At 32.3% G+C, this 20,279-nt stretch overlaps 2 protein-coding genes across 3 annotated transcripts; both read right to left on the bottom strand.

Annotated features, from left to right (window-relative positions):
* Positions 1–1,278: 1,278 nt before the first annotated feature.
* On the bottom strand, positions 1,279–16,437 carry LOC127698172 (uncharacterized). Of its 2 annotated transcripts, XM_052201523.1 has the most exons (6): positions 16,312–16,437; positions 13,332–13,405; positions 12,368–12,448; positions 6,013–6,208; positions 3,738–4,211; positions 1,279–3,223 (listed from the first exon to the last, which is right to left on the bottom strand). In XM_052201523.1, exons 2-6 carry the CDS (start codon positions 13,346–13,348, stop codon positions 2,747–2,749), a joined length of 1,245 nt encoding a protein of 414 aa, XP_052057483.1. In that variant the 5' UTR covers positions 13,349–13,405; positions 16,312–16,437; the 3' UTR covers positions 1,279–2,746. The 2 variants fall into 2 exon arrangements, with proteins under 2 accessions (XP_052057483.1, XP_052057484.1); XM_052201524.1 differs by lacking the exon at positions 12,368–12,448 and having other exon boundaries at positions 16,312–16,423.
* On the bottom strand, positions 15,137–16,204 carry LOC127698200 (actin-binding Rho-activating protein-like). The gene has a single exon (XM_052201556.1). It carries the CDS (start codon positions 16,033–16,035, stop codon positions 15,577–15,579), a length of 459 nt encoding a protein of 152 aa, XP_052057516.1. The 5' UTR covers positions 16,036–16,204; the 3' UTR covers positions 15,137–15,576.
* Positions 16,438–20,279: the final 3,842 nt, after the last annotated feature.

The raw sequence follows: 20,279 nt of genomic DNA, 5'->3' as shown, positions 1-20,279 counted from the left end.
AATAGTTCTCGTTTAACTTTTTTTTTTTTATCTCATTGTTTGTATTGTATTATGAAAAATTATTGATGTTGTAATGTTTATGCCCTTTGGGGCCCATAATTGGAAATAAAATATCTTATCTTATCTTATCTTATACAAAACAACAAAGAAAAACAAATATGATATACAGGAACAAACAATAATCACTGCATTACTTGATATGACACTTGCACATACAGAATGTCGCGATTTTTAAAAAGGTTCGCTGGAGCCAAACCCTCCCCTAAACTGGGACAGTGGCGTAACAGCACAACATAAGAACAAACTATAAAAAATAGTTGAAAAGTGCTTGCTCAATAGATCGACACAACGCACAATGAAATGCTCCGCATGGCACAGCTTGATCCGACCGCAGAGGTCGAAACCTTGAACAGTTGGGGCAAGTATTGACACAACATTCAAGCTGGTTACAGCTCTGAATTTAGACTGTGATTAAATATTTGACACAGCATAGGTTTCTGACATATAATGAATGTGGTTTAAGAACTTAAAAATTTTGAAATTAGACATTTATTTATTATGGTCCAATATCCAAAATCTAAAATCATGGTTAGATTCAGCATGTCAAAGAACCCTAAGAATTGAATTTTTGAAAAAAAAGTAAAATTGTTTAGCTTTTGGACATCAATGCGGACCAATTTGATAACGGGGCCAAAATTCCAAAATCTAAATATACAGAATATCAAAGACACCCAAGAATTCAAGACTTTGAATTAAACCCCATTGAAATTGGTCAAGATATAAGCAATTTATACAAAGTATTAGAAACAAATTGCTTTTGGCCCCTTATTCCTAAACGATTAGGGCCATAACCCCCACAATCAATCCCAACCTTCCTTTTGTGGTAAGGAACCTTGTGGTGCAATTTTATAGAGAGATCTAAACACTTATACTCAATTGATTGTCTGGAAACCAAATGTCTTCGGACGACAACGACGACCACATACCATTATACGACCGCAGAAATTTTACGGTCGTATAAAAACAACTTAACATAAACTAAAGACACAAACTATCGAATTGAGAGTACTCGCAGTTACCGAAAGCTAGTTCAAAGCCAATAACAAATACCCCGGTAATGAAAAAAATTATGTATCCATGACAAAATATCAATCGGCCAGTACACATCCAATGGATTTAGTATAACGATGTCATAAAAAGTAAAAGAAAACATTTTTTTTTCTTGCCGAAATATAAGTATCGATAGGATGTAGAACCGTAGGTGTATAGTAATACATATTTAGTAATGTTTTGATTTATTGATAACAAAATCAATGTAAGTACCGATAAAAACAATATTCAAAGATAGCATTACAGTGTTAAATTGATAAACTTTAAGAATAAGTTTATTTAAAAGATCGATCAGTTTACATGGATCGAATCTAAATTTACGTGTTCTGAAGACAACATCACCGTTAAAATTATGATTCGATATCCCGCTAGAAATAAGTTTTCTACAGGTACAAGCAAACATCCAAACTAAACAGTGTATCAATAACATAATTTAGTTAAGATTTTAAGTATTTTGTGGTAGCGAAATCCCTAGCACTTTACCAGTGATACTCAAATAACGTGCATTAAAATCTACACACTACATACATGGGCATAGCAAACGAGTTAGAATATATAAACACCGCAAGATTGGGACAAAGGAACATAACTGTCCAAAAGGAAAACCAACAATATGGGGGAAAATCGTCCATTTTGTCGTGAATTTTAGTATGGAGTTTCCCCGTGTAAATTTAGGAAATGGCAGTTATTCCTGTTGATATAAGATTTATTTACAGGAAGTTCCCTTGGGTATAATCAAAAGAATTCTTATATATTTATCAACTAATATATATAATGTATATTCTGGAAGTTGTATCGCTATAAATAAATAAATACGGACGAACGATTATGTAACAAACTCCATATACATTTAACTGGGTTTAACATGACATGAACAGAACCTTGTGGTGGAACATTTCTATCCTAATACAAACACCTTTCCTGTTATATGTTCCTTTTCGCATTTTACCATGCAACAGCGCAAGTTGTAAGCCTTACATCCGAAGTTTTGCATCTTTGGAAAACAAAGTACGTTTTACGTACGCTAAATTAAATGCATGAAACAAGCATTGCTATTTTACCTCTGTAAAGGATTCATACTTCCAAGATGCTTCATTTTGCGATAAAACTAACGCACAAGGTTGGAAAATATTTTGATAAGGCTGATACAATTATTGTTTAACTAATTAATGTGATGAGCAAAATTGTGACTATGTAAATTGCAAAATGTGATAAAAATACAAACATTTCTTTCTAAATATCGTCTCACGACCATAGTTTTGATTTCAAAATTGAACTCTATATTACGGCAGGACCATAATAGTATGCACATTATTATCTTATACTTTACATGTTCAACGGTCCAAATACTCAAATGGCGTGGAACAAGAAAAGGGATCCCCCTTTAAAAAAAAAAACTAAATTTGGCTACGCTGTATTAACGCCAAATTAGATGTTTTAATTACTATTATGAAGCTGCTAATAAAAGAAGAAATGTTGATATACATGTACATAAAACCACACTAAACTTTCCAAAATACAACTTTCATATATGACCTAAAAATGAAAATTACAAAAAATGTAAATCGTATAAAAAATATGAAAGTTTGAGAATCTACAACTTACAACGAAAAACATACACACGAGATCATGGTATCTATTCTAATAGATCTGGAACATTAAATAATCTTATAACTTCTTCTTCATCCTGTCTCTGATATAACATCTCTCCATTGAAGTGTAACAAACCACGTTTTCTTGCTCTAATTAGTATACCTACAACTTTGTTTGAAATAGCAACATACGTTTGGAAAAGTTTCCTGAAAGTGATGGTCACCGTTCCATCATCCTGTAGTTCACCATTTTCGGCAATCATTAAACAAAGTTCTCCAATTTCTTTCACAACATGTTTATGTGCTTTTATGCCGCGCTTTTCTGTCTTCGAACCTTTAGGGGGTCGTCCGTATTCCGGGTGATCCGTGGGCAAGACGACTCTTACTTTAGGTCCTTTCCATTCTTTGTCTGGGTTTATTATCATCTTTTCAAAGTGATCATCTTCTAGTTTCTGCCACATGGCAGCACGATTGGCAACTCCTGCGTCGTAGATATATTGCGTCATTTCGTTTGGATCAACCTGAAATTGAAGGAATCATTGGGAATTTTTGGACCGTCAGAAAAAAAGTAACAACGAAATATTGTCTAATTTTCAAATGTAGAAATGACAAATTTTAAACATAAAGAAAGTCATGCCCTAGATTGTTTGGCACTATTATTTCCATAGTAATACAATTGAAATTATGCCATTTTAACCATTACAATCATATATTTCCCAGTTCCATATATATTACATTACAATTTTTCCTCGGATATTTGAAAACTGCTCTCCTTGTATTAATTAAATTAATTAAATAGGACATCTTCAGTGTAACTGTTGTAGGCATTTGTCTTATTTTATATGAATTATTTAAACAAACAAAAAATGATTCTGTAAAGAAAATCTTAATTATTTCAGGGATGTTGTAAATGATCACTTATCAGATCACTGATTTTACAAAACTCCTGAAATTTCAGCGATTTTACAAAATCCCTAATTTTACAAATTCACTGCAACATATAAATAATACATCGGTAATATTTGTCTTTATTACCTGATCTTTCATTTGTCGAATTTGTCTTGGGGTTGTCCAGTTCCTTTTCACACCAGAGGATGTACTACATATATTTGGTTTTCTACTGTCATCTTCACGGTTCTGCCAATATGCTGCTCTGCCACTTACATCCCTTGTCAGAACAACATCGTCTCTTCTCTGGCGAGTTTTTGACAAACCACAATTAAACTTTTCCTCAAAATCATTACAAAAATCAGCACCACCAAGACGGCCATTTGTTTCATTGACTTTGAATTGTTGACCTCTATCACCGACAGTATGAACATCAGTGTAACCAATAACATTCCCATGGAAATCTTTAGTAACATCCTTAATATCTTTCCTAACGTTATAACTAGCTTTGTTGCTTTCGCCTATGCCTTCATTAATTGTGTATCCATTTCTTTTAGCAAGATCCATCCCAACAGCTGCTTGTCTGGACAATACATAATCATCATATGCTGTGTCTGCGTCCTAAAATTCATTTAAATTAAGTCATTATTTAAAATATATGAAGATATTATACAGATGTCACTCGAATCTCACGAATCCTGGTATAGACAAACAAAACAGGGAAAAGTATACAAACAAATCTCGTTTGGTCATGGTACAGACAAAATAACCGAAAAATAGAACAAAATAGAACATAAAAATCTCGTTGGGCAAACGTACAGACAAACATTATCAAAAAATTGAACATAAAAATCTCGTTGGAGCATAGTGCAGACTACATAACCGAAAAAAAGACGTAAAAATCTCGTTGGGTAATGGTAAAGACAAACATTACCAAAAAATAGAACATATAAAATCTCGTTATGTTATGGTACAGACCAACATAACCGAAAAATATAACATACAGATCTGAGTGGGGCCTGGTACAGACAACGTAACTGAAAATGGAACATAAAAATCTCAGTGGGGTTTGATACAAACATAACAGAAAAATAGAACATAAAGATCTCATTGGCCATGGGGCTTGGTACAGACAACGTTACCGAAAATAGAACATAAAAATCTCAGTGTGTCATGGAACATACAAATATAACCGAAAATAAGAACATAAAGATTTCCCTGTGGCCAAATACAGATAGACATTACAGCATAAATAGAACAGGAAAAGGTCAAGAATCCACGTAAAGACACATTACACTGAAACAGTACATTATAATTTCATGTGACCTGACACAAACAGACGTTACAGCGAAACAGAACATGATAACTTCATGGGGCCTGGTATATACAAACATAACAGTAAAACCAGTAAATGGGATTCACATGGGGCGTGATACGGACATGACAATGAACACAGTACATGAGAATCTTTTTACATAAAGACATTTAATTGAAAACAGAACATGCACATCTCACGAATCCTGGTACAGACAAAGATCACATGAAAACCTGGTACGAATAGAGGATTTTACTTAAGGGATCCCGATGATGAATCTATATAAAGCTATACTAAACTATCTTTTACTCTAAAATTTATCCTAATCAATACCACCTAATACTATAGGCCAATACAAACCCTAACAATAAACATGATAAATGAACCATAACCCTGAGGTACAGGGATCCCAGAATTAAGGAAAGATCAGTTAGATACTTCAGCAAAACCAGAACATGAAATCTCACGAATCCATATACATTACAGTACAAACAGTAAATGGGAATTTCATGTCCTTGTACAATTCGACTTTACGGTGAAAACGGTAATAAGTCCTGGGACAAACAAAAAAGAATGTGAAGGGGAATCATGAAACAGGCGGACAAGACAATGAAAACTGTACATGAGAATTCAATGAAACCTGATTCAGACAGAAATAACAATAAAAACAGTAGACGAGAACCTCATAAGTCCTAGTACAGACAAAAAATGTCAGTAAAAGCATCACCCTAGGATGAAGGGTCGGAAATTTAGACTGCAATTGGAAATGGTTTGTTGAATAGGGGTAGATTAGCTATAAATCTAAACGGGCTGTAACGGAGACTTTCTATCTGTGGAAGACCAAACATGTCACGGGAAAGCTGGAACAATAAGTCGTCATATACTAACAAGTTGTTGAAACAAATATGACTGAAAGGTCTAAATTCGAACGTCTTGTATATCAATATTGTGCATGCTTGATAAAAAAAATGTATACAACTTTTAGCATGAATCGTACGTTTCCTTTTATGGATATTTGTTTTCAATATATTTAAAAGCAAATATAATATATTAAATATAATTTTAGTTAGTTTTTGCATTTTCTAATCACCCTTGTGAAAAACTTACATCTTCAACATCATCCTCGGCAGAGAGAATGTTGAAATCTTTCAGATATCCAGTACTTTTTGGCCTAGGCATAGATGCCTTTTTCTTCCTGATCTGCCAGGCTGGCAAATTCGATCGTGTTTCCTTGTTTTTCATTGTATCTATTCCATTGGAATTTAGTTTCTCGTTTTCTATTCCTCTATCAGTGCCTGTTGTTCTACAAAATTGTTAATGACTATATTTCTTTTTATCTTTGTTAACAAATAATATTGATTTTTTTTTAAATAGTGGCAAAAGAAAAGATGAGTGCGTTTTGAACCATATATGACTGCAATAGAGAGAAAAAAACAGAGAAAAGGATAAATAAAGAAGTTACAAAAACCATTAGTTGTTGCTTCTTGCATATCCATAAATCTTTACATGTAGGTTGTTATGGCGGATAGTATAAAGTTATGAATCGGCCATCTCATCAACATTATGTCAGATTTGTTTTTAAAAAGAAATAGTCCCAAAGGATATCAAAAACACATAACTAAGTACTCTCTTGTTTAAAGAAACAACTAGATTTAAAAAAATAACCAAGTTGATAGTAACTTGTGTGCATAGTTATGATGAATTTTAGTTCTAATATGCTAGTTGTGTCTAGTTTTCTTTAAATACTGAGCGCATTACATTTGCTCACATTTGGGGATTAAATTTGTTTACGATTGCGCGCAATATTTCATTATATTTGCTCTATTCAATTTACGTGTAACGTAGGTAAGTATAAAGGTTACTTATAATAAACTTGTCGAAAGTTTTTAATTTGAATTTATATTAATAATTTTAAATATTTTTTTATATTGAATCCTAAAGAAACCCCGTAAGCCCTTAGGGCATACAGTTAAGTGAGGTATTTGATGGAGCAGTTATGAAAATATCAGAATGGAGAAATTGGTCGTATTTATGTCCTTGAAATATTCAGCACGTACGGACATGTGAAATCAGTATGGTTTACTCTTCAGATTTGTATGTTCGATGCACTTTTAGATTTGTGTTTATGTCTATTACTTAGTGCTTATTTTACTAGTGCAAAATAAAACAGAATTATCATCCTCGAAACCTCACATCCACTTCCACGTTGGTGAGGAAGGGGGGACATAGACTAACCGGCGGAAGAGGTTCTTATCACTTGATAGTAAATAAATAAATAATTTATAAATAAGTATAATTTACTTGTGTTTACTTAAATAGGTCAACATTTACATGTAAAATGAATGCGAAAAAGCTGCGAGTAAACGTAATGATTTTTACGCGCAAATGTAATGGTAATTCGCGCAAATATAATGCACCGTAAAACCTAAATGTGTAAGTGCTAAGTTCTGTCTTTTTTTATCTTCCTTTGTATCTTTAAATAGAAAGTGAAGTTTTATTTTACATCTGTTTATTGAGTGTTTATAAAAATACGCGATGCATTTTGTGTAATTTTAAAAAGAAAATGGATATACGTTCACTTTGATAGAGCTTGACAAATGGTATAGGCACTCGTCTGTTGTTGGTGTCTTTTTGGTTGTTTGTTTTCGTTGGTTAATGTCTCACTTGACATACACTTTACATCTCCTTTCATTAAAATATTGCTATGTACGTTTAATGATAAATGTTCTATTCGTAAGATAAGACCGTTTCGCTTTGTTTTAATTTGTTTGAAGTCAAACAGTATCTAAATAATAAATACAGGATAAGACATACAAAACACGAGCATAATATTACTGTTAACTAATCCATTAGTTGAGTTGTGCAAAGTGGCTAGACTTGTGTGAATATTTCGTCATAGGATCACCTAACGGAGCGAGATCATGGTAGTCATCTGTAACGTTATTCAATCTTTCCAGCTGATATGTTTTCTCGATAGACCACTTTCGTATATATGCTTTAATCTTTCGACACTTTATTATTGTACGGAAATTGCCGTTCGAGAAAAATATTGATGTGTGCTGATGTTGTCAACTTTTATTTGTTCCAACTAACAGAAGTTTCCCTAAAAACTTTGACCCCCAAGGGTGACTGGGGAATAGAAGTATGGACACCATTGGTCTTCCTCCGACCGGCAGTAAAACCCGTGCTAAAGTGGGGCGTCCGTTTGGCTGTGCGGGATGTACAAATTTGCAGCCACGTCCGGTCAGAATGGGGACGTTAAATCCGATGCCTCGTGTATAGAAAGTGCCACGTTCTTTGCACGTTAAGAACCCTTGCAACAACTCTTTGAGGGGTCCGTAGGTGACCTGTTGCAAGCCTAAATTTCTGTCCCTATCCAATATACCCTCATTTCCCGTGGCAGTCTAAATTTCTCCGACCTCAATCCCTTAACCTATTACAGAACCTACCTATTGTATTTATTGTGAACTTGTTCTCGTCCTGAATATGCATGAAATATTTGCCACTGGACGTTAAGCAACCAACAATCAATCAATCAATCCTAAAAACTTTGTTAAAAACAATGCTATAATATCTGTTCCTGTTGGAACAAGTACTCTATACCCTTTATTCCGCAAGGAACAAAAATTGTTTTTATAGAATAGTGGGGACAATATAGAATATTTCTTCCATTTGGAACTAATGTTATAAAGGAAATTCTGTTTCGTGACACCGTGAACATTTATGGGTGTGATAAGGTTTTTTTTTCGTCTGAAAAATTCAGCATTATTTTGTAAAATATTCTTTTTGAGTGAAAAACAAATGTGGAAAATTATAAGATTTCTTTTCTTATATTACCGGTATTTGCCACTCTTGAGCCCAATTGATTGGTTGAAAGATATCTCTTCACTAATCCATTAGGTGAGTTATGCTAGACTTGGAAGATAGAGGTGGGGGAACTTCGACTGTCACTGGAAAATGAAGGTATATTAGATAGGGACAGACTTTTGGCTTTGCAACAGACAACCTACGGACTCTTCAAATAATTGTTGCAATAGTTCATACAGAAACCATAGAACTCTCATTAAAACAGAAGTGTTACAGCAATAACATACCATTTTTAATTAAAATTTGTTGATGAAGTTCGGAAAAGCGCAATTTAAAGTGAAAAAAAAGAAATTTTTTTCGCCACTTTTTACATATATTATACATATGTATAAGATATTCATATGCAGTTCAACGAGTTCTAAGCACATTCAAAATTTCATCAAAATCAAAAAATCACCCAATTACGTATACTTTACCTTAAAGCCAGTCAATATAACAAAAGTCCTTCAGCACAAACTCACATAGTACATAATTTCAGTTGCAAAACACAGGACATTCGCTGAGAAAACAAGACCCTATTAGAAGCTATGGAAGGAGGGTGTGCATGGTAAACCTTTCTCAAACACACATCGATTTTTAAAAAGGACGTTTTTAAATACTAAGTTGGTTAATATATACAGAACATGTTTTAAATATAAAGCAGCTTTATAAGTCAAAAGACACGATCTTTGAAAATACTTCGCTAAACTTGAAAACCATCTAAATTTACCATTGTGTATACTAGATGTAAAGCTAGATGTATCATTGTCAAATCCGGTTTTGTTTTTCTCAAATCTAACTTTATGTAGTCGTGTATTGTTCAAATCAAGTTATGTTTTTCATTTCAAATCTCAGTTTTCATAGATATACAGGTAACGTTAACAGCGGGCTATATATACATTACGTACGAATCACTATCAATACAGGTTTTTAACCTCCATTATAAAAATAACATTTCTGGTTGTTTTCATCATTAAAAAGAATAGTTTGTGTGATACTTAGATTCAAATTCAAATTTTTGGGACTGTGTTGGGCATGTTAGTCACCGAACATAGCAAACATACACAGTTTAAAATTGGTGAAAAAATGTATCTTTCTTCCAAATAGAACTTTTCAATTTTGGCACGTATATACCACATGCGGACGCTATTGAAAACGTTCTGATAGTAGTGATACACAAATATAATCTCGAGAGCTCTGTTCGAGGGACTATTTTGGTTGCGATTTGATACGATGTGTGATATTGAAAAAGCCATATTATATACACTTTATTGTATACTTTAAACAGATGTTTTCTGTTGTGGTTTGGTATTAAAGCCTTGCAGCCACGACTGACTTCGATATCATATCAAGGATTTGGCTGATACAGAACAATTGTCATTGAATGTATTACACATACAATTTACATGTATTTACTACTAAGTATACAATAAAAGCAGAGTTATCATTCAGTGTTATCATTTTCTTCTTCATATAACAAATGAAAAGAACAGCACATAATAAGCAATTTAGGTAAAATAAGTTAAGAATGTTGCTATGATAAAACTAGAGGTTCTAAAGAGCCTATGTCGCTCACCGAGGTCTATGTGCATCTTCAACAATGGACATTCTCCAACTAGAATAAAATTCATGACAAAATCTCTTTTTTGTTGAATTTATATTGCTGCTCATTTTTCTATTTACAGTTTCTCTCTAGCTTCTTTAGTTTTTTACTCAAAACACAAAAAAGATTAAACAAATGTTAGTTAAGGGCAATTACTCCTATAAAAAGTCTACTTACGATTTCGGCAAAATTTGACTTACTCGTAGATCTAGTCTTGCTGATTATTTTTGCTATTTAAAGTGTCTATCTATCTTTTATAGTTTTCAAAACTTTTCAAAAGTTTTCATAAGACAAAAACGCAAAATATTGGTAAAAATCGCCATTAAAGAGCAAGAACTCGACAATTAGGAGTCGACTAACGATTTCGGCCATGTTGACTTGTTTGTAGATCTTGTCTTACTGATCACGTTTGCTATTTAAAGTGGCAAAAAATGTTATCTATCTATAATAGTTTTCAAGATAAGAGGCAGAACACTAAAAATGGATAAAAATCGCCATTAAAGAGCATTTAAATTAAATCCAATAAGGAGTGAACAGGTTATGTTGGCCAGTAGATTTAATTCAAGATCTTGTCTTGCTCATCATTTTTGCTTATTCAAGTTTATAACTATATATTGCAGTTTTTCACATATCAGGCAAAAACTAAAAAAATGGTAAAAATCATCTTTAAAGAGTAATAACTCTAATTAGGGGTCGTAGGACAATTTCAACCAAGCAGACTTATTCGTAGATCCTGTCTTGTTGATCGTTGTTGCTTTTTACAGTTTCTATCTATCTATTACAGCTTTCAGATATTAGGGACACACGCAAATGATAAAAATCGTCATTAAAGGGCAATAACTCTAATAAGGAGTCGTCTGACAATTTTGATTATGTTGACTTATTTGTAGATCGTGTCTTGCTGATCATTTCTATTCAAAGTTTCTATTTATCAATTTTTATTTTCAAAATACTAGGCAAGAATGAAAAAAAAATGGTAAAATTCGTCATTAAAGGGCAATAACTCTTAAAAGAAGTCGTCTGACAGTTTTGATATAAAATAGACAATAGGTAAATCTCATCATTATTTCACAATCCTGCCTCTGTCAGATTTTCTCTATTTATAGCGGTCATGATAATAGATAAAACTTGCACTTTCCTCCAATGTTCTATTTTTAGCCATGTTGATTGGCAGGCGGGGTCATCCGACATATTTTTTAAACTAGAAACCCTAATGATGATTGCGGCCAAGTTTGATTAAAATTTAGTTTAAGAGGAGAAGATTTTTACGACGACGGACGACGGACGACGAACACCAGCTGATGAGAAAAGCTCACTTGGCTCTCTGGGTCAGGTGAGCTCGAAAAATCATACAGTGCGAACCTGGATTAATTTTTGATTCGCCTTTTCAGAATCCAAAGAAATATCGTTAATTTCACCTTTCGTACACTAAAAAAGAAAATAACGTCACAACATAAATGTTCAATTTCCAATATCCCGTGCGTGAACGTAAATTAGACCAGATAAATTCAAGAAAACTACCCTTAAAATTACATTTATTTGCACTTTTGAAACTATGGCAACTGTAACGAGGTGTTTGTGGGACAGAAACATGTCATGCAAACACATAGGCTTTTAGCAAAGACTTTAACACACAGGCATTAATCGAAACGACCTTAAATAATAATCGTTTTGACAGTTCAATGTTTCAACGGATATCCATTTTTAATGTTTTGTAAGACTATTTTCCATTATTTATTTTATCCTGAACAGATGTATGCACCTAGAAACAATATTTTATTTTGAAAGTTTCCCGTGACAATAAGTAGGTCGTTGTGATCGAAAACTTAATTGAAAACTTGTTTCAGGAAAAAGTACCATGCATAGAACTTCACCATGGAAATTGGTTTTTGGAAAGATCTTTAGATTCTTTATATGTAAATTTTTTTTTTTTTCTTCATTTTTTATTATAAATATGCAGCAACTGCATTGATGCGCATACATGCATAGCAATACAAGCAATCTTGTTCTTACGTCTGCTGAGCTTGAACCAGTGGTGAATACAATTGGTTCTCAGAATTGGATCCCCACCCTTGTTTGATTTTCTTGAAAATCCTGTATAACATTCAACAATATATGTACACAAATTATATCATAACACAAACAATGAACTAGAAGAATTATTACGATTCCTGTCTCTATATTCTGGTGTTTTGTCGCTGTTACAGATTCATCGCATAATAGACGATAAGACGATCATAAGTTCAACAATTAATCATCATCAACAAGAATTGGCACACTTAAATATCTCGCCTCTTACATATTTTGGAATTTTTCTAAAGTTCAATAACCTTAATACCTAGGTCAAGGTTCAATTAAACATCCGCTGTATATGTGCTTCTTAAAATATATTGAACTGCAATTATTGTAAAAAATCTCAGGAAAAATATAATATGCAGACGTAATTCGAAAACTGTCAACTGGAGGATAGATCAAGCTTAGCCATATGACATATACCAGAAAGATACACACCACGCAATTAATTCATGTACCAAAATATTATTGATCAGTCATACAGAATTACCTAAGATAACTATGATTTGGTCAATACGAATTATTCATCAAAGAATATCCTGTTTCAACGAAAAATAGAGTGGATGTACACAATCTGGCGCTTTATATGGTTTGTACCGCAAATGAAAGATTTCTTTGGTGCAAATGAATCGTACCGATCAATACTACTTCTTTAAACTATTATTCCCTACGGGCCTTGTATTCTTCAACAAGTAAAATAATTGCTGTCTATACTTAAAAGTCGACTTACAACTGACAAAATAAAAATATGCCAAACGTTAAAAACTATCTCACATTAATCGCTATAATTTTTTTCGCTATTCGCATTAATTATGAATCGATATTTTTGTATTACACATTTAAACAAGTGTGCAACATATAACTGCACATATTGGCATGATTTCAACTATTATTTGGTTCAAACCTCTTTCCAGTCTTCATGGCTTTTTTGTTCCTGTCTTTCTTCTCTTTTCTTTCTGAAGTCCCTTTTATTTGTACCTTTAAAGAAATGCAGTGTAAAATTCTATGTAATATAAATTTACTCTTAAAATGACAAAAGTTAAGACTGTCCGAGTTTTCTGCAGTTTGTCACTGAGATATTGAATTGTTTGTAGATGTCAGTACAAAACAGGGCAACAGAGCTAAACTAGAGGCACTTATCTAGTTTTTTGGATAATATCGATAAAAATGTTGCAAAAAGATATGTTTTGAATGCGTGGACCAAAATCTTGTCTGTCTTTTTTGGTCGTTGTTTGCTGGACAACGTTTTGTTTATCCATTATAATTTTCAAAATAAAAGGCAAAAAAGGAAAAATTGGTAAATATTGTGATTTAGAGACAATTCCTGTAAGCAGTCGATCGGCCATTTCAATCATATTGACTTATTTGTATATCTTGTGTTGCAGATCATTTTTGCTGTTCTAGGTTTCATATTTTAGTTTTCAAGGTATTAGGGATAAATAAAATTGTTCAGAAATCAACATCTGGTAAGGGCAACAATACCTTTAAGGTTTCTCTCTATCTATTACAATTTTAAACACAAAAATGCAAGAAAAGAAATGGATTAAATCATCAATGAAGGGAAATAACTCCTACAAGGAGTCGAAAGAACATTTCGAACATACTTATATGTACTTCTTTTAATGCTGATCATTTTTGTTATTCAAAGTTTCTATCTATAATAGATTTCAAGTTTATAGGCAAGAACTCAAAAAATGAGTACACATCGTCATTTAAAGGCAATACCTCCTATAACTAAACGAAAATTAGTGAAGCTATACAATTTAAAAGACAATAAAGCACCAAGCAAGGACAAAATACTGAACGAGTATTTATACTATATGCCTTTTAGTCTAGATTTTACTTACTGTGAACCGTTTGATCTCGTATGGAATACAGGTATTATACCTGAAAATTTGACTACTGGTAAAATATTAAACCTGTTTTCAAAAACTAGGGATGACCCGCCTAATTCTATCTCGCAATTGTCCTGATAAGTTGTTCTCGGACTCTTTACGCGTTCACTATTTATGTTATACTAGACTCTATATTTTTTCTAATGATAAAAATAATGTCCCCCCATTACACACACTGGTTGGGCTATACTTCGCTTTTGGCAAGACACTTTTTTGATCATTTGTGGAATTTCGAAAGGATTTCGATAAATTTGGACCTATAGGGTTTTTTTTCCCGCATTTTTTTCTTCTTAGTTAAATTAAGAGAAATGTTTTAAAGTTGTGTACAGTATAAACAGCGGAATAAAATCTTGTGTCAATATTTTCCCCCGGTCTAGCAGGTGTTAGACAGAAGGAAAATTTACCACCTTTTCTATACTCAACCTTTTAAGTCATCTTGAAGTGACTATTTTTGCAAGCTAAATGGGGTGCCCTTAATAAATTATTAAAGAGTAACTCGAGAGCGAATTAAACGTGATTCCCGTCTCTGAACAGTAGGTGAGCAGCACGGATGAATTAAAGTTATTGTGAGGTTTTATGGTGAGAGTAGGGTCAGATAAAATAAGAGAAAAGAAGTTGAAATATTAAAGAAATTTGACATCATGTTACACATTTAAATGTGTCCGATTGTTTACTTAAAAAATCAATCAGATATATGCTGCCCCTCTAAACTGTGGAAAACAAAAAGGGTATCCATGCCTCAAGCGCCTATGCATAAATCATTCTGAACGCTGATAGCTATGGGTATATGCCGAAAAATTTATTAACGCCTAACATAGTAATGTATAAATAAATATTTTTTAATGTACAAGAGAATTTGAGCACATAAAATCAATGTCTACAATAAAAGTTTTGATTTAAATTGGAAAAACACGTCAAAATGAAATATTGAGAGAGTGTTGATAAGTTTGTTATTATTCTAAAGACAGTTACTCTACATTTGTTCACATTAATCATTAAATTAATGATAAGTCTTTCCGAACGACTAAAAGCTTTAACCGTCCAGAGCTAAGATTCTTGTTATACTAGAGTCTATAACAACGTCTACAAAGTCATAGTTTGACAAAGGGAGTGCAGGTGCGCTATAATCCCACTGCCCTAATTGTAGTGCTACATTCTGGTGTTCTTATATTGGTTCCACGGTATATGTCACTTTATTGTCACATAATCCCATGCGGCTCCTGTATAGTCCATCTATAGCCCCAAAAATAAACACTACGGTCTTTCGGGTAAAGTCCTTAATGTTATCACTTTTTCTTCATCCCGTCCTTGATACAACATTTCTCCTTCAAATTCCACAAATTTATATTTTCTAGCTCTAATCAATGTACCCACTAAGTTATTAGATATAGTCAGGTAAGCTTCAAATAGTTCACCAAAAGTAATGTTAACACTACCATCTTCTTGGTGCTTTCCCAAGTCATTGATGACATAACAAAGATCGATTACTTCACGACTACTTTGTTCACCTGCCAGCTTCCCTCTGGATTCAGTTTTTGATCCTGATACGGGACGTCCATAGTTTTCATCATCTTTTGACAATTTCTGGCGATGTGTGGCTCCCTCCCAATCAGAAAATGGGTTGATAAGTTGTTTCTCCTTGTGTTCGTCTGCTCTTTTTTGCCACATCTGAACTCTATTTGTTAAAGGCTGTTCGTCCATTTCTTGTTCCATGACTACCTGAAACAGTTCTTGTTATTACTTGACTCCAAAACGAACTCATATCAAAATCACCCACTTAAAATCTGTTGAAAAACTTTCCGCGTGTTCATATTGTAAATACAGTATTTGTTTTGAGTACAAAAGTAGATTAGAATACACACGTCAGATATATTGATTATGTTTGCCTTCGTACGTAGATCGATATAAATAACTTTACAAGTATAATCACTGAGCGTTGATATTGAGACCTGCAAAGTTAAATCCTTAAAATAGATGTAAAATACCTACCACGAAATTTGATGTAGAACTCCGTCCAACGTAAATACTTTGCGAAAGTCCTGGAAATTATCAATGGAATTAAACACCCACTTCTTTGTCAGATACAGCTGATCGTTCTTTAAAGCACCACACGCGCATACCACGTGCAATTGTAATTACAGGATTATTACATAGGTATAATTACCTGACATTGCCAGCAGAATTCCGTTCATATTTACACAAGACATAAAAACCAAACATCATTTTATTTTAAATTGGAGTCTACAGCTAAATCTTTCGAGGTATTTATAAATGTAAGATTATTCTTTAATGTATTTTTACCAACCCAGCAGGCACTCAACGTTGAATTGGTGACCAGCGTTTATTCAACATTGAAACAACGGTTACATTTTCAACGTTGAATAATAAACATGTATTCAAAGTTGAATAAATGTTATTATTCCACTGCATGTTAAAATTGATAGCGAAACCAACATTTGATTGGTTGATAGATATAGGAAGATGTGGTATGAGTGCCAATGAGACAACTCTCCATCCAAGTTACAATTTATAAAAGTAAACCATTATAGGTCAAGGTACGGCCTTCAACACGGAGTATTGGCTCACACCGAACAGCAAGCTATAAAGGGCCCCAAAAAATTACTAGTGTAAAACCATTCAAACGGAAAAACCAACGGTCTAATCTATATAAAAACGAGAAACGAGAAACACGTATGAACTACATAAACAGACGACAACTACTGTAATCAGATTCCTGACTTAGGACAGGTGCAAACATTTGCAGCGGGATTAAACGTTTTAATAGTACCAAACCTTCTCCCTTTTCTGAAACAATAGTATAACATCACAACATAGAAAAACACACTATAAAATATCAACTCAATCAAAAACCGTAAATTAACACACAATGAACGAATAAATTTGACCTGTGACACCTAAATGCAAATACACAGTTAATAAAAAATTACAAGGGATAAATAATTAAAGTCAAAAGCAAATAAACAGGTTTAAACAAAGTTAAAGTATGATATCACTGTGAAATTTCAAACAATTTATAGAAAGTCATCACTTTTGAAGAAACCTGCGTCATATTATACACAGGTAAATGAAAATAATTTTGTTGTTAAGTATACTTCTTCTTCTGTGTGTATAAAATCTTCCGTTTAGGAATACCAAGAAATTTCTTTAATATCAATAAAACTAATCTAACACTTGGTACATATGGGGTGAATATCAACAATAAAAATATACAATTAGGGCTAGATAAAACTTCCTGTACAGGTCCAAGAACAGCATCTAAGGAAAAATGAAATAATTTTGATGTTCATAGTACGAAGAAGTGAAAATTTGTAGTAATTAAATACCAAATAACGAGACTATCCCACCGTGGCACGTGACGACGAACAATACTTCATATTCCCCTCTGGACGTCGGGACTTCCATGTGCGATGTTACGCGCGGTTAATGTTTATAACGTTTTGAACTTGTTATTTTTAGAGATAATATAGTAATTTCGTTTTCAAAATTATTTCAGATCTGAAAACAAAACAAACAGAATAAATAATTAAATTTTGATCGGTACTGATTATCATTGTTAATGACGTGTTTAGTTATAAAAACAAGCGGATAATAAAAAGAGATATGTAATTTAATATCTTATGTTCAGGAATGAAAAAAAACTGTGTGAGTATAGGCAGTGGAATAAAACATTCATTTCCCTTGGCTTTATAGGGAGATATGAAGATTTGTTCACCCTCGAAAAGTCATATTTCCTTCTTGGGTGAACAAATCTTCATATATCCCTCAGGCACGGGAAATAAATGTATAAAGTATTTCAAGGTCGAAATAAGAACATATTTTCAATTTAAAAGGCAAAACAGATAATTCAAACTTTAATGAATGCATTTATAATCTTTTGGAATAGCGAGTTTACTTTCACTGGTTGCAACGTTTAACTAAGTCGATTTTTTCAATCTTGGACTACTTAATTTTGGTAAACTGAAGATATAGGGAAGAATAAAAAAAGACATATACATTTAATAGAGTCTTTGAAAACTTTTTTTTTATAATTTATTTTTTTTATTCATCATGGATTGACAGGCATTTACATATATTATCTATTGTGGGACATAATAAAGCAATGTTGATTCAACATTGAATAAACGTTGACTTTTAGGAAGCTTTTTGAAAATAATTATTTATATAATAAATTCATCATTAAATAAAGGTATTACATACATAACTATAGCTATATATATTTATAAAGAAAAGATTAAAATGGATATTGTCACAGAAATGTCATAAAATGAGATCATAATACATAAATAGTTCAGAAATAAAAATATTCGAATTTACTGCAATTGGTCTTTAAATCATGAATAATCAAGTATGTTTTTTTTTAAATTTTTACCACATAATAAATAAATTAAATATAATGACCCAAGTTGTTTGTCTTTTTTTACATTGGAAAGGTCCTTTTAGGCGGCGACCATTCATCTTTTTTGAGTGTATGGGGGATGATTTTTTTTTAATTGTTTGATTCTGAATTTCTTGGATAAAATAATTTGTATCTAAAAGGAAACATTTTAACTAATGGGATTATCCTCTTGAAATAAAGATTATTTATTTATTTATTTTATCTAAAAACATAATAAGTTCCTACTGAATATTAGAGGAACAAAATAATCGACATTGTGTTAAAAAAAATCTTTATACTGTATGCTATCGAAAAAAAATATTTGCTTTTGAATTAAACATGAAAAAAATAGTTTATTTAAAAAAAAAAATCCCATGCCCCACAAAAACATTATACACAATGAAAATTATATTGACAATATTCGTGAGCTTAGTATTCATTAAACATTGCATGTATCATGTTCTCCTCCTGATTGTGCATGTAACTTGCCGCTGCACATTAAACTTACAATAGCCATCCATCATCATGAACACGTTTTCTCTATTCTACAGATGTTTGTCAAACAAAACAATGGTTAAAATCAATCTAAGTGAGGCAATATCAAAATTAAAGATTTGGGAATTCCAATCTGTATAAAATCATCAAAATTAGGTTTTTTGCCTGTATATAACATTTGTGTTCCATTTTAAATCTGTTGTTTATTCTAATTTTGGAAAGATTAAAGTAGTTCATAAACCATATTATTTTTATGATCTAAAGTATTCTATAAGTTCTGTAGTTTATGTAAATGGACTTGTGCAGTTATCATTAAGAAACTGTGTAAGGTAAAGTGTTTTCGGGTATCAATTACAAAGTCAAACCTTCATGCAATTTTACAAATCTTGAATAGAATTCATGTTTTTTTTTATATCACATATCTTATATATTAGCTAATTTCTATATGCGCCTTGTCATAATGGTTTTAGTTTTCAATACTTCTTGAGTTGTACCATTAGTTCATAAGGATATCTAGAAACAAATTTAAGGTGTCTCAATTTTAGGAAATCTTTTCAGGACTTAAAGTTTATATTTATTATCATTTTATCTTTTTCCAGAGGTTTAATATACTGCAAAAGTATGAAGATGTCACCGAGAAACATTTATCTGATAAAGACTACGCCTTCTTGAATCCTCCACAGAAAGAACTGGAGATAGTGGAAGAAAGTCGACAGACACGAAGGACAAAAATAACAAATGAAAAAATAAAATACATCTTGAATCAAAATTTTTTTATGTTTTTAATTATGGTTTACATATGTAAAAATTGCTTTCTGAAGGGGGATAAAGTGTCTGCGTCATAATTTTTATGCAAACTATATATGTAATAATATTCATTGAATCATGTGTATTAGTTATTTAGAACAAGAAAAACTACAAGTTGGAATAGCTGAAATGATGGTATGTGTCCACTTATATGAGGATAACGATAATTGTGACACGCCATCATTTCAGCTATTCATACTTGTAGTTTTTCTTGTTCTCCATGCAAGCTAAATACACATGATTCAATGAATTGAATAGG

Source organism: Mytilus californianus, unplaced genomic scaffold, assembly GCF_021869535.1.
Source record: "Mytilus californianus isolate M0D057914Y unplaced genomic scaffold, xbMytCali1.0.p SCAF_4, whole genome shotgun sequence".
Taxonomy (NCBI): Eukaryota; Metazoa; Mollusca; class Bivalvia; order Mytilida; family Mytilidae; genus Mytilus; species Mytilus californianus.
The sequence above is the reverse complement of the archived record's forward strand: the minus strand, read 5'-3'. Positions and strand labels throughout refer to the sequence as shown.